Source organism: Bicyclus anynana, chromosome 1 (assembly GCF_947172395.1).
Source record: "Bicyclus anynana chromosome 1, ilBicAnyn1.1, whole genome shotgun sequence".
Classification (NCBI taxonomy): Eukaryota; Metazoa; Arthropoda; class Insecta; order Lepidoptera; family Nymphalidae; genus Bicyclus; species Bicyclus anynana.
The window spans coordinates 7370415-7387091 of record NC_069083.1 but is presented as its reverse complement, the minus strand read 5'-3'; the positions used below and the strand labels follow the sequence as shown (position 1 = coordinate 7387091).

Here is a 16677-nt window from a genome sequence, read left to right as displayed (position 1 = left end):
TTTCGTTTTACTATCACCCTTTATTGTGTCAAATTATACAGGTATGGTAACTTTAACCGCTTCTTGTCGAATGGCGCTGATCAGTTCTTGATTTATCAGGAACACGAAGCGAAGTCCCGCTATCTGCGTAAGGAGAGAAAATTTCATTAGCATAAATTGACACCCCGAGGCACCGCAAAACCAACGAACAACCAACAACCAACTAAATAGGTAGGTAAACATAGTCTAAACTGCTGACAATGTCGTCAGATGGTTTTGTGAAATTATATTGTGGTAAATAAGCTGTATTTGAGGTTCTACATACTTGTACATAGTAATGGAAAAACTTCTCAGACAAACAAAACCTGTTATGCAGATAACTTGCTACTTATTTTTATTTGATACTAAATAAGCGCTTCGCTAACTTATTTGTTGGCTATACATACTCGTATGTAATAATAAATCGCACTAGGTATAATTAAATTGAAATTTTATCAAGCTTAGATTTTCCTAGTTCAAAAGTAAAAACTGACCCATATGTTTGTATTTTCAAAATCTACTGAACGGATTTGGATGGTGTTTCAGTTGTTTATAAGCATATTTTAAGAAAAGGTTTTTAATAAATTACTTTCTGGCGGTTCATTTACACTTACTTTTAAAAAAAAATCTTATTTAACAAATTATTGCACTTTATATACAAGAACTCCTTTTGTTAGATACTTAAAAACCGTACGACAGCAATTAAATAATGTTGTACGAGTATTTTTTATTATTTCTGTAGTACTACGTAACTAGGGTAAAAGTTAAAATATGCAATTAGGCCATCTTTGAATTCAAAAGAATGTACTTAGTATGTTTCTTTTGCGTTAATTCGCTGTCACTAAGCCAAAACAAATTGAAGAAAGAGATCAAGTAGTAGTCGTTCTTAGAGGGTAGATAATCTCTTGCTGGATGTCGTAACCTATTTTAAAAATTCTTTTACTACAACAAAGCCATGTTATTTATGAGTGTCATAGGCTGTATTTTATCCCCGTGTTCTCACGGGAACGGGATCTACGCGAGTGATACTGTACTGTTTGCGTCGACTAAAGTCTGGCGAGTTAGTTGATGACACTTCCATGATATGCGGGCGACGGGGGGAAAGACGGCGCGATTGTGAAATCGTGCGTGCGGGGAAGTGAGGTGCATCAGTCGTGGGTTTTTCATTCATCGCTACACGCCCCCGCCCGCGCGGTCCATCGGGAGTGTTATGAACGATCTATAGTTAGTAAAATGAAGATAACAGCTCACACTCAGTACATCTAGACTTGCGAAGAACGTGCCATACGACTTATTTTCTTACCGACAAAAGTAGCGTATTTAATCAAAAAGAATTAAACAATTATGCATGCCATGACGTGGTGTAAACTTAATTCCTTATTAAACATACACACATAATGATATTCAATTATATTCGCTCATGTTTATTAATTATGTTTTTTTTTTGCAAATTGACGTAAATTCAATTAAGTTTTGGCCTAGTGTGTACTCTATTGCATTCATTGTGTTGGTTCGTTGTGTTTTTAAATGATATTATTTGATATTCTTTGAAAATGTGTCGGTTGGTGAAGGTGTGGGCTCTTACACTACGAGAGCTGAAGAGCACAAACAAGTAATATTTAAATTAAACAGGTATGAAATCATCATTATCAGTCTTAATAATGGCAGCCAGACCGTCTTCATAAAGAATATGGAGCTTAGACCCGCCATGCTCTTTTTCGCCGGCTCTGTGGCTCCGTGGTATGCGTGGTGGATTTACAAGACGGAGGTCCTGGGTTCGATCCCGGCTGGGCCGATTTAGGTTTTGTTAATTGGTCTCCAGGCTTGGACCGTTGCTTGTTACCACCCTACCGGCAAAGATGTAAACCAAGCGATTTAGAGTTCTGGTACAATGTCGTGTAGAAACCGAAAGGGGTGTGGATTTTTCATCCTCCTGCTAACAAGTTAGCCCGCTTCCATCTTAGATTGCATCATCACTTACCATCAAGTGAGATTGTAGTTAAGGGCTAACTTGTAAAGAATAAAAAAAATGCTTCTCCAAGCGGGTCGACGGGCTTAGACTTCTAATGACAATGATCAGTACTAACGTGGTCTGCTAGACACAGGGGTATGTGTTATACCCCTGTGTCTCGCAGACCACGTCATTCTTAACTCTAGGCTGAGAATATTTACTGAACACTTCTCAGAAGAAGGAATTGCTCGGTATTAGATACATAGCTCGAATCTAACTAGGGCCTGTAGCCACGTGGCATGTCGATTCTCTTTGTACAAACGCTTCGAAAAGTAACAAAGAGTTTGGGAATGACAGATCCGATCGACATGTTGATCACGTGACCTATCGATAGCAAACAATTTTTTTTTTAATTTTTAAGGGTTAGCGTTAGTAGATAGAGAATCGTGTCACATAACTACATGCCCATTACTCGTGAACTCAAGCTACTTGTGCTAGCCACTGGAGCAACTAGCCAATGTATTTAACAATACTAATAATAAAATCCAATTCAGTGTCGAAAAAAATGTTATCTGCATAATGCATTGATTACTACCGATTGGGTCCTCCTATCTTCGTATATTTGTTAATATATTTATCGGATTTTTATAAAAATAGATTCAGATAAATAATGGATAAATTACAATTTATTACAAAAGTAGGTATATCTTACTAACCTATAAATCGAATTTAAGCTACCATAAGTCAATAGGCAAGTTCGCTGATAACACTACCATGATATGCGGGCGACGGGGGGAAAGACTACTCGGGTGTGAAATCGTGCGTCCGGGACAGTGAGGTACATAAATCGTATGGTTTTCATTCATCGCTACACGCCCCCCGGCCCGTTCGCACTATCGGGAGTGTTACGAACGAAGTTGCCAAGCTATACACGGCAATTAATTAGCCGTTTTTTATTTGGTTTACTCGGTTTTGATATACAAGTTGTTAAAAATGGATGTCAAATAAAAGAAAATTCGTCACATTTAATAAAATTATATTTCGATGCTACATCAAAAACGTCAAAAAATCCATCTTCAAAGCATTAGCGAAACTGAATGAAATTGACCCATATCTTAAACGGATAGTGACTGGGCTCGAGAAGTGGGTCACGGTGCGACTAAATTGTGCAAAAACGATCTTGCTCAAAGCGTTCTGTTGGCCAGAAAGAACTGGCGTTTGCCAGAAAAAGTATCTATCAGATATAAGTTTCTATCAGGACAACGCTAATTATGACTTGGGAAACACTTTGTGAACTTGGTTTGATAGTTTAGATCCATTTACCATGTAGAACCGACCGGGCCTGGCACCATGCGATTTTTTTTGCATAGTAAAACTTTCTTAGTGATTAAAAATTGGCATCAAAAGAAGACTATGAAAATCAATCAATAGAGTTTTTTTTACCAATAAGGACCTACACTTACGAGTATATGAAAGAGACATAATAAAGCTCCCCTAAAATGGCAACAAAATAAGGAATAAAATAGTGTAGGTATAAATTTTAAATTAAATAGATATCCCTATAATAGTTAAAACCAAACAATCGAATTTTGGAACATCTCATTTGACGATTAAAATACGTTTGTTTTGTCTAAAAAGAATTAACTGTTTACCTCAATAACACTGTTGTGATTCAGTTTAACTTTGTTCCCTTGAAGCACAGGTCGCCCGTCAATGAATATTGGTCGCTTGCCCTCCGAAGACATGAAGAAATCACCGCTGTTTCTGAGCCGGATTGTGGCCTGCTTCCTTGAAACCTTCGCCGCCGGGCCTTCGAGACTCAGGTCCACGTCGATAGTGTGGTCCCTGGTGCTTCGGCCGACCGCAATCTAGGACAAACAAAACAAAAACTCAAACTTTATTTATTACGTTTACGTATCCCAATACGTACATTTACACATTTTGAATCGTCAATACATTTGCTATTATTTTATTTACATTTTTAAAAAAGTAAAGCCGTAAACTTCAAATTCAAGCTATGAGCGTTCCTTAGTCTGAAAAGGGTAAACAAAAAAACTTGGACACAGAGTTACAATACGGAATTATATGGCGAACTTTTTAAAAATTCCCTCGAAGTAAGCGCAATAAACTCTGACCACTGGGTAAGAATAAAGTGGAATGTGAGTTTTGAATTTGGGGTCTGTCAAAAAGGAGTCAATACAATTGCAATAATTATTTTTATATTTTTATACAAGAATGGCGAAAAGTAAACTTAAATTTAAATCAATAAGCATTCCTTAGTCTGAAAAGGGCCGACGAAAAACTTGGACGCAGAGTTACAAAATAATTTTGAGGCAAAAAGGCATACTTTTTAAGGTTACCCTCGAAGTACGCGCAAACTCTGACCTCTTGATACGATAAAAGTGGAATGTTTCAGTTTTGAAGTTGGAGTCTGTCAGAAAGCCTTCAAATAGTTTTAGTTTCAATCAGAATGTGACATTTTTACTGCGTTCAGTTACTATATAAACAAAATGGTTCTAGAGTGGTTGACAATATTTTTGGGTAGGCAATCGAAGCAATCTGAAAACTTGTCCTGTACCCTCTTCTATACTACCCTAACAGAGAACTGGAGATTGGAGTCCTGGCTGTGGAATGGTGCAGCTAAATCACTTTCTACATCTCCAGTTTCTTCTTTTTTCTAAATACTCGTACTCTTGAGGCACTCTGTAACTTTTATCGACTTCGTGAGGTTCTGAGTTCGATCCCTGCCCGCTGTATTTCGTACACACTTCTAGCAAAAGTTTCTCGCTTACTTTGAGCGAAAACTTTGGCGATATTCAAGAAGACATGACTAATGGGTTCCGTACGTCTGAGTACAATAACTGAACCCTTATTAGTCAGTCCGTCTGTCATAGTAATTTTTATTTTATCTGCCTGGAAAGTATTAGTTGATACTAACATGTAAGGTTCTTTCTGTATTTAAACTAAAAATGTATACTAAGCTAAATAAATTCGCAGATAAGTGTACCCGACATGTTACATGTTCAACATGGTAGGTATTATTAAATTGTTTTGATAAAGATAGAGAACTTTAAATAAACAAAATGTTATCTAAAGTGTTGAAATTAATTATGATCAGACTAGTAGTACGTACGAATACTCAGATAAAACAACACTTTGGCTACTTTTGCAGCTGAAACTATCTATACTATTAATATTATAGAGGAACGATTTGATTGTTTGTTTGTCTGTTTGCATTGGATATAAGCTCTGAAACTACTGAATCAATTTAAAAATTCTTTCTCTGTGGAAGCTACACACAACATCACTACAAAGGGTATGATGGGAGTAGGGTAGGGTAGGGGTAGAATAGGTTAGGGGCAGGGAATGAGTCAAAAGCAAATTTGACCGGGTCCGCTTACTCCGTTATTAAATTATACAATAAACTAAATTGAGTGTAAAGTTTCCTACACACAGTCAATATTATCATCCATAGATACACATAAATTAAATGGAAGTGATTATCTGTGATTTCAAAATAATTGTGTTTTTGCAAATGCTTATAGCTATTTACATGACACTAAAACATAATCAAGCTTATATATAAGCTTATATTATAAGCTTATACATTTTTGTTTGTCTGTCTTTATGTTTGTCCGGGGTAATCTCTGGAACGCCTGAATCGATTTTAACGAGACTTTCACTGGACGATAGAGGAAGTTATAGAGAAACTTATAGACTTGGTACTTTTATTCTGAAAAAGTACATGGTTCCGCGGGATTTGTGAAAACCTGACTTTGACGCATACGATGTCGCAGGCGTCTGCTAGTTGAGGATAAAACATTGAGGCAACTTTAACCTACATGGTAAAGTTGGGTCTAAGAAAATAACGTTGTCATATTTCCGGGGTACGACTTACCTGAAACTGAAAAGAGGTTTCAAGAGCACCTTTGTATAGACGTAGTGGGTAATGGGTATATTCTATACGGACTACATTCCATTAACTGTATCGAACGATTACCGGGAAAATGACGGTAGTTGATATTATGAAGGACATCTAGGTACCTCTACCGAGTCTACTTAATTGTATGTAAATAAAAGTACATAGGTAAACCGGACCAGCAGACGCGACACTGACAATTTAACTTTCTGTGTAAAGATTCCTATCCCCTCCAGCTGAGGATTTGGAGCATAGACTCACCACGCTGCTTCCGCTGCGCCGGTTTTTGGTTGACTTTGAATTTGAGCCCAAGACTTCATTATCCGAAGATACTAACCAGAGCAGTAACCGACGAAGCAGTTCCAGACCAACTTTTATCTGGCAGCCATATTAAAAGTAAACTTAAATTTAAATCAATGAGCGTTCATTAGTCTGAAAAGGGCCAACAAAAAACTTGAACGCAGAGTTACAAATTATTTTTGAGGCAATAAGGCGTACTTTACATATACGGTTTTTGGTTGACTTTGAATTTGAGCCCAAGACTTCATGATCCGAAGACACTAGGCAGAGCAGTAAACGTCGAAGCAGTTTCGGACCAACTATCTGGCAGCCATATTGGATTTATTATTAACGTCATACAGTATATTACAAGCGAAACCATAAATTGCAAGCAATGACACGAACATGATCCCACTATAATGATAAACAGTGCGTCGTAAATATGTAAATACCCAATACACTTTTTATCATAATATATATAATCAGAAAACCAGGGAACTGCAAATAAAACCCAACGACATACTGTTTATATAAATTATGGGATTATTGATGCTAAAAATATCTACAGACATACTATATATTTTAAAGATACATGCATATCTCAATATAAATTGCCTCTTTTTGAAGTTGACTACAGTAGGTACTAAATTTTCTTAATATCGAGTATATGGACTGAAGAAATAAATATAAAACAAGTATATGGAACATTACCTCGAGACCACATCGTTCGATAGTGATCGGGTACAGTATTGAAGTAATTCTATGGTGCTTAGTGCACGTATACACATCTAGTGATTAAAACGCTTAATTAAAACGCTTGAAGTGTGCAAATAAGCGCTCCTTTATCGCGGCGTAATGTTCGCCGCAAGGTCGAGGAAAGATCACATTAATATACCTACGCCGATAACATTACGATATAACTGGGCACTGAAAATTATTTCAATGATTATCGCACAAGCAATAAGTGCGAGGGTACTTCAAATCAAATTATAATAGATACGGTACAGGAAAGCAAAACAAGCAGAACAGCTTTTTCTTGTTATTTAGCAGTAGACCAGTAAGTAGAGATGTTTAAATAGAATCCTCATTTCTGCTGCCAAGCAGCATTGAAGTCATCTCCTTTTCATTATCCCACTTAATTGGGATCGGAAAAATATGTCAACATTTCCATTCACTATTCGTCAACCTTTCATCTACTCTTTTTACACACATACATCCTCTATCGCACACTCCATCTCCCTTTTGGCCTTCCCCTTTTGTTTTGTCCTTCTACTTGCAATTTCATATTTTTTTTGGCAATATACCTAACTAATCCCTTCGCGTCACATGTCCGTACCAAGCAGCATTGCAGTAGCAGTCTAAAATGTATGTTTGTTGGTAAAATTACAGTCATACCACATTATATGACTTGTTCCCTTCAAAGTGTGTCTCTGTTTAGACTGGTTTCAAAAACACCCGTGACCGTTAGCGCGGTTGGTAAGCGTGGCGGGTTACGAACTTTAGACTCCTTTATAGTTTCAAACCTGACTGATGTCTAACTCTTTTCGCTCGGCTCATCATTGCGCTTCCGAGAGACGTTTTCCAAACACGCGGGCGGTCAGCGGGACTGTGAGTGTGAAACTTTATTACAAGCGATGGTGTTTTAACATCAGATGGGTTATATACTTGTACCATCAACTATGACTATAAAAAAGTGGTATTTCTAACAGATCTCGTCGTTTCACGTATATTTAATAAAGATAGATTTGGCTGACGCTCTTCCGCCCCTCTCAATTTCTCTGCTCTAACTATGTATTAAACGTCACACACATCCAAATACATACTCGCAATAACTCTTTTCCTTTTCATGATGGCTAGTGGCTACTATACGGTAGAATCGCATCACTTTTTATTGAAAATGTCTTTGCTTCAATTTAGTTACTATGTCACTCTTCACAAACTTTGCAGTTTACAATGGACTTGAAATACAAACCAAAATTATCATAATCAGCAAAAGTGTAATAAAGTTATTTAAAGTGCCATTAATTTTAATTGCTTAATAATAATATTTCCACGGTTACGTAGTGTTATCGCAAAAGATTACCACCGGGTTTTTAGTTTTGTACTCGAACAATAAAGTAACATTGAACTCAGTTTTATTTGACTTCTTATTATTAAGTATATTCACTTTATTCTTTCCGTAGATATATTCTTTGCAAGTGCGAGGTTGCAACTGAACATCAGCGCTGTGCATAGTGCATAGCCTGCTGCTATTGCCATAGTTCAAATTTTTATCAACACTAATATTACAAAGAGAAAAGATTCGTAGTCTTGATTATAACGAATTAACTCAAAAACTACTGGAGCGATTTAAAAATGCTTTCATCAACAGAAAGCTACATTGTCAGGGAGTAACAAAGGCTATACTTATCCCCGTATTCCCACGGGAATTTGAACTAAGACGGTGAAACCGCGAGGTTTTTCCATGTACACGTATATCAATTAATTGTACCTGTGGAATAAGTGTATTAAGATATATCTCTGGAACGGCGTAACCAATGTTGATGAGACTTTTTCAGGAACATAAACGAAGTTATTTAACAACTTTTTTAGCGGAAATATCTCGTACTAAAAACCGCGTTTTAGATAAGGAGTACCTCCCAGATAGCTGAGGAAATGCACAATACATCAAATGCACGTGGACAAAGTCGCTTACATCAGCTAGTATTCAATAAATTATATAATGCCGTAGAACAATTTCCGGCACACACTGTAAACAATGTGAAATTCGCGGAGATAATATAACACGATACTAATATAAAAGAACACTTTAGTCAAATCAAGTTGTTCAAATAACCAATAATTGTTTTCGTGTTGACAGTACCGTTAAATAACTACTTACCCGTTTATAATTTGTTAAAACAAACAAGATAATGTTGACGCAGCAATGTGGCTGATAACGTTATCAGCTGCACGTACCTACTTCTATTATACTCGTTGTTGAATACTTGTAGTGTGTGCACTATTCGAGTCATGTTGAATACATATTCGTTTATTTGAAAGAGTTTAATACATTGTACAGTCACTGTCGAATATTTTAAGGCGATCATTTTCGTTATCTGTGACGCGTTAAGTGACACTACCACCGGTTCGGAAAGCAAATTGTACGAAGAGTCGGCAAATTAAAACGCAGTAGTTACTCTTGCGAAAGTCACACACGATCAAGTTTAACGTCACATCTGCTGTGCGGATTTCGACATATTTTTTTACTTTGACACCCCATATGGATGCGTAGAACTCCGCTGCAGACTTGATGGTAAACTAGATCGTGTGTGGCTGGCATTTTCAAATAATAGGTTAAGATTTTTTTTTTGCAATGTTAAATTAAAAGTTAAATTATGTTAATTATAACTCGCACTTATAAGTATGTATAAATGTGCTTGTTCTTTAATTTGCGGAAGCCTCTAACAGGCTGCGTTATATTTGTTAAAGAATAATTATTTCATGCATATTATTGTTAACAGGTGGTGTTATAAGTGTACGTACTTGTTAATATGTTGAAGGTTATTTTCAATAAACCTTTTTTCGTATAAAACTTCAGTTACCTAGGAAATTAAAAAAAAATAATAATCGTTAAAAACAGCTTTGCTAAGAAATAATTGTTCTATAAAATAACTTTTTTTGCCATTATTTTCAACTAGCGTGATTCCACCCGTGACTTCGTCCGCGTGGTATTCAGTTTTCACAAATCCCGCGGGAATTATGGATTTTTCCGGGATAAAAAGTAGCTTATGTGGTAATCCAGAATGTAATCTATTTCCATTCCAAACTTCAGCCTAATCTCTTCAATAGCCGTAGCGCAAAGGAGGAGCAAACACAAGCTTTCGCGTTTATAATATTAGTGTCATATTGCTTTACTAGGTATAAGTAGTAAGTATAGTTAGTAAGTAGGTACCTAGAGGATCTACAGTACTCAGAACATGTACACAGTTCATGATTTGTTAAATTATTATTATTTTTACTTGTTTTTTGTTGGCAATTGTTGGTTGCATTTGGCATACATATACTTTTAATTTGATACTCACATATACAAAATATAAAGTTTGTATTTGTGAGTTAGTGAGGTTGTAGGGGGTAATCTCTGGATCTACTAAACCGATTTCGAAAATTCTTTTACCAATAAAAAGCCACGTTATTTGTGATTGTGAGGGATGTAGGATATATTTCACCCCCGATTCACGGGAATACGTATGCTCCTAGTCCTACCACTCTCAGCCCGGTAGGCAACTATGAAGACTGGATCATTGTTACTTTAGAAGATAGGAGGCAACAAACGTCCAATCCAAACCTTCATTCGTCTATAATATCGTAATTTTATATATTTTTCCCTATATAATCCACGTGGCAACCATTCTAAAAAACACCGTTAAAAATAAACTTTAAGCGCCTCTGAACCGTTAAGTTAACGTCGCGACGTTGCAACGTCCCCGCGACGTCCGCAACGTCCTCGCGACGTCCGCAACGTGTCCGCGACGTTCGCGCTGCTGCTGTTTTATATTTTCGGAATGCGTAAAGAAGCTTTTATAAGTTTTATCAAACCGATATTAATACTTGTTATAATAAACGAATTTATATACAAAATTGACATTGGTTTTATTAGTTGGACATTTATTCGTAGACAAATGTTCGTATTCATGGCAGTCCAGTAAATACGCGATTAACTCAAAATACTTAAACTTATTTTATTGCTGGGCTGCCAGTTAATTCAATTAATTAGTAAAGCATCTCGAACTTTACTATAAAAACCATCGAGCTGAGTTAAATATAAACTTTAAGAATAATATTAAGTGATTGTTCGTCTAGGTCTCACCAAATTTGCTAAATTAATTAAAAATAAAATACTCACATTTACGAGTAACAAAATAATAATAATTATTCTACCTAGATAAAACCCATTTGGAGATTCGGTAGAGGACACAAATTAGGAGATTTTAGAATAATGAATGTAAAATAGTGCCAAAATTTATGACCAAATAAATTTAAAAGCTAACACATAATCTTGCTTTATTTCCTTTTGTTTTTGGTATTCCATTTTAGGGTTCCACATGCGAAAATCAAACCTTTTGTCGCCTAAATAATAAATAAATGTATCTTTTTTACTCGCTATGAGAAAAAGATTGAAAATGTATAAAATATAAAATAAGTAAAAAAACACTTTCCATTTTTAAGATTTGTCACTTGTCTGTTTTAGAAGTGAAAAGCAATAAACTAGACATGACGTCATTAAGTCGGCGACGTCAGTAAGCTTAGTGCCAGCGACTCATTCATTTGGATTATCGATTTAGTTATCATGGAGTATTTAACTTTTTTTAATTGCAATCATATATTTCCTCTTTTAATAAAAACAGCATCTTGAAATGACGTTCAACGACATAGCTGTATTCAAAAAAGTTTTTTCTATTATGACTACGAAACTTTGCATAACTATACAAATAAGCTGGTGGGAGGCTTCGGCCGTGGTTAGTTACTACCCTACCGACAAAGACGTACCGCCAAGCGATTTCGTTTCATTCCGGTGCGATGTCGTGTAGAAACCGAAAGGGATGTTGATTTTTCTCCTCCTAACACGTTAGCCCGCTTCCATTTTAGATTGCATTATCACTTACCATCAGGTGAGATTGTAGTCATGGGCTAACTTGTAAAAAATAAAAAAAAAATTGTTTCTAGAATATATTTTATTTGTTATATAGTGTTTGATTGTTTATTTATAATAATGACGGTATATTGAAATCAACATGATTCGGCAAACTTCTCTTTCAACCTAAAGCGCAGGTCACGCTAATTTTACCAGGCATGGCGACAGAGATAAGTATATACTACATGCGGATTGGCAGACTTCACACACGCATAGAATTAAGGAAATTCTCTGGTATGCAGGTTTCCTAACGATGTTCTTCCTTCACCGTTTGAGACAAGTAATATTTAATTTCTTAAAATGCACACAACTGAAAAGTTGGAGGTGTCGGACCGAAATTTATGTAAAGATATAATACCTACCTACTATGTTCTTCAACAAGCAATACATATTTTAACAATAACATTTGTGTTACCGGTTATTTCGAATTGGTTAATTACCTGATTAAATATTACTGTTAATCAATAAAATAAATCTCAACAGTTTATAAAATTGCTCTTCCCTGAAAACTAAAATATGCACATCTGTAAATACATGTTTTGCCATGATTTATTTGCAAATCTCGTAGACTACGGAGTACGGAGTATTGAAATAACCACTTACGTTGCCCTTCTCTCGACTTGAGATTCACTAACGGAAATAAAACATAGTCTTAATTCTTTATGAGGTCATGGATAGATGCGTTATAGACTGAGTTGTTATTGTCACATAATATGCGAGATGTCATTCACGCGGACATATTTTTATTTATATGGTAAACAGCTAAAGAATCACGCATGATGAAAGTAACAAAATAGGTATAAATTGGAGCGTTTGCCTAAAACATTACTACGAGCTCTCTAAAGTGTTTAAAATGTAGGCAGGAAATACAGACACCGGAAGATTTTTGCTTGCGCTTGCCTACAATCAAGCCTGATGGAAAGCAATAATGAGGTCTAAGATGAAGCGTGCTTGCCTAGAAGATGCCTATTCACTCTCGCCTTGAAGGTGCTCGAATTGTACGTGTCAGGAAACACAGACGGCGGAAGGGCATTCCACATCTTAGCAGTTCATAATAGACACGTTGATGCAAAACGTTTCGTTCGGATTGACTGGACTTCGACAACAAAGGATGCTAATTTTCACGGCGTCTCGCTGTTCTGTGGTAAAATGGTGGAGGAACTAGATTGTAAAGTTCCACACTCACCAAGTAAGTACATTCGGTAAAAGACAGACGACGTTGCATCGGTTGAAAAGTTTAGAATGCACTTCAGCTGTTCGAATTAGAAACGAAACTTTTCTCTGGATATCAACGAAGGATGCCACTATTCACGACGTCTTACTGGTATGTGGTAGAATGAAAGAGTAACAAAATAGTCGAATTTTTGAGAAATCTCTCCGAAGTATGTTCGTTACAAAACCAACGATATTTTATAGTATTAAATATATCATTTTGTATCCGAATTTAGCTACTACAAACAGCGCACACATTCACAATTTTGTGTTTACTTTCATTATATATTTATGTACCTATATATAGTTTTACACTTTTTGAACACACAACTCGACATTGTAGACAATATTTAGGTATTATTTGTTTACTATGCGGCTAAATGAAATTAAGACAATTAGCCACTTTTGTGCTCCTCAGTTTCGACGCGTTAGTGACACATTTAATAGTATAAAATCTTTGTACAAAACTGACAAACCTGCGACATTGCAGCAAATAATATTATAAAATATTCTATGCGCTACTGCGTAACACAATTACAGGGAAGTAGCGACGCGACTTTGCTCTTTGTTGGGTCATGGTCAAGAGACCAAAATGTTTTTATAACATAAATTACCTTACCACACTATATTTATCTTGTGTGTACAAGTGAAGGCCGTGATAGCCCAGTAGAGCCGTGATAGCCCAGTGGATATGACCTCTGCCTCCGATTCCGGAGGGTGTGGGTTCGAATCCGGTCCGGGGCATGCACCTCCAACTTTTCAGTTGTGTGCATTTTAAGAAATTAAATATCACGTGTCTCAATCGGTGATCGGAAAACATAGTGAGGAAACCTGCATACCAGAGAATTATCTTAATTCTCTGCGTGTGAGAAGTCTACCAATCCGCATTGGGCCAGCGTGGTGGACTATTGGCCTTACCCCTCTCATTCTGAGAGGAGACTCGAGCTCAGCAGTGAGCCGAATATGGGTTGATGACGTGTACAAGTGAAGGCAACCAGTGCGTATTACGAGATGTTATACATGTATATTACATCATTATTGTACTCATCATTCAAAGGTCACAAGGCAAAATTTGTTAAGCGAAAATTTTAGCAAAAAATAACAAAATGATGTTTTTTCATTATTCATAACGATCTTCCGCAAAGTAACTAATCATTATCCAATAACAATATTTGAATACAACATATAATATTAAAGAAATCAGAAAATACAAAAATTAATAACGATTAAGTTATTTTTGAGGAGCTGTGATAGCCCAGTGGATATGACCTCTGCCTCCGATTCCGGAGGGTGTGGGTTCGAATCCGGTCCGGGGCATGCACCTCCAACTTTTCAGTTGTGTGCATTTTAAGAAATTAAATATCACGTGTCTCAATCGGTGAAGGAAAACATCGTGAGGAAACCAGCATACCAGAGAATTATCTTAATTCTCTGCGTGTGTGAAGTCTGCCAATCCGCATTGGGCCAGCGTGTTGGACTATTGGCCTAAACCCTCTCATTCTGAGAGGAGACTCGAGCTCAGCAGTGAGCCGAATATGGGTTGATGACGACGACGACGAAGTTATTTTAGTTAATTATGCCACTGTCACTATTAGTCACTTAATGAAAAAAACTTGCCTGCCTTGACCAAAAGTTATTAAACGGCATTACAGTAGCAGTATTTGTCGCTGATTTTCAGTGGGAAATGTATAGCAGGAAAAAGTACATTTAGTTCGGTGGCCACTAAACTAAGATAAAAACTCAAAGAATAAATAAATAATATTGAAGTGGATATCTAAATTTACTTTTAAGAAAATTTTTCGCTTGTATTTGTTAGATTGCCAAAAAGCAGACTGTGGCAATTATTAATTATTAATTAATAATAAACAATTAATTCTATACATTTTTTTCCTCCTTTTTTTTAAATTTTTCTTTTCTTTTGTGTTTGCTAGCTTTTGAGATTAAATTTTTTGTTCTTCTGAGATTACACTACTGTAATTTTAACTGTATTTTGTTTTATTTTATTAGTGATATAATTATTTTATGTGTTCTGTTCTTCCCTCCTACTCTACTCTGACATAATACCAGCGTTGTGGGTACTGATGTACTCACAACAAATTTTAGCTGAGTCAGGTCCATTTTTTTAAAAAAATTTTTTAAACAACATATTTTCTATATATATATATATATATATATATATATATATATATATATATATATGTATTAGTTTTAAGTTATTTTGTAGTTATGTGTTGTGTTAACAAATAAATGATTTCTATTCTATTCTATTATATTCTAAAAACCATGAAATAACTGTGAATTTCTTTAAGTGTAGAACTTTTTTTTAGCTTTCAAGACACCAGTTTAAATATTTTGATTTGACCGCAAAAAAAAATATATAGGTACAACAGGCAATAAGATACGAGCAACTATGTAAACGAGTATGTATTCAAAGTGCTGGAATGGCGACCCCGCACTAGAAAGCGCAGTATTAGTCGACCCGCCACCAGGTGGACTGACGACATCAAGAGAGTCGCAGGGATTCGCTGGATGCAGGCGGCTCAGCCCCTGTAGGCATGTCGATTCGAAATGTATGCGAATGACATTTGCTATCGACAGATCACGTGATCAAGATCTGTCATTCCGATACACTTTTCTAGTTTTTGAAGCGTTTGCGATTGGAGAAAGAGAAACGACGTGCTATTTGACTAAGGGGGCTGGATCGTGATGTTTGGAAGTCCCTACAAAAGGCCTATGTCCTGCAGTGGACGTCCATCGGCTGATATGAAGATAATGATGATGATGATGAAGTATGTCTATAAAGGAACAACGGTTGCCAAGTTTATTTAGCAATAAATTAGGGCAAGTCTATATTCGACATGAGTAATCGACTACCTGAAAAATGTAAATACATTCGTAAAACATTGTTAGGTAATCAATAAATTGAACGAATATAAAACTGACGATATCGTATCTATGTATTTTATCTTTTTATTCATAAAGAATGGTAAGTAATTGGGAAATTTAGATAAGAACCAATTTAAGTCGAGATAAAAGTAATTGTCTTTAAATATATTCGTAGATATAATTTTGGTAGGCAAAAATATGAAGTGATCACTTATCGATTTTAATATTTTCTGGCACCTTGTAGGTCTATTCACAGAGGAATAGATTTGTTATTTTTTTATTCTTAACAAATTAGCTCTTAACTACAATCTCATCTGATGGTAAGTGATGATGCCATCTAAGATGGAAGCGGACTAACTAGTTAGGAGGAGGATGAAAAACCACACCCCATGTTTCTACACGACTACGCACTGGAACGCTAAATCGCCACGTAACTAGCTACGACCGAAGCCTCCCACCAGTCAGACTAGGACCAATTAAGAAAATCCCAGCCGGGGACCTAGAAAACCAGGGAAGTTGCCACTGAGGGGGTTTTTAGTTGAGAAAACTGACATAACCCAATCTCTTTCCTACGGTGACGGGTAACTCTTGTGATTTCCCCGCGGTTAATAAAATCCGAATATGAATAATCATTTTGTTTGTGTATTTATTTTAGAAGTTTGCTACTTGTTTGTAAATAAACAAACAAACATACATATTAATTTAATATTGATTAATGAAATCTAATTAAACTTATTA

General features: G+C 36.0%; 1 protein-coding gene across 1 annotated transcript in view; it reads right to left on the bottom strand.

Annotated features, from left to right (window-relative positions):
• LOC112051074 (microspherule protein 1) overlaps window positions 1-16677 on the bottom strand; it is a 40570-nt gene continuing 23893 nt past the window's right edge. Inside the window, exons 7-8 of the mRNA XM_024089550.2 lie at window positions 3622-3837; window positions 1-123 (exon numbers count right to left, since the gene is read on the bottom strand). Coding sequence (XP_023945318.1) covers window positions 34-123; window positions 3622-3837 — 306 coding nt within the window. The 3' untranslated portion in view covers window positions 1-33. The remainder of the gene's footprint in view (window positions 124-3621; window positions 3838-16677) is intronic.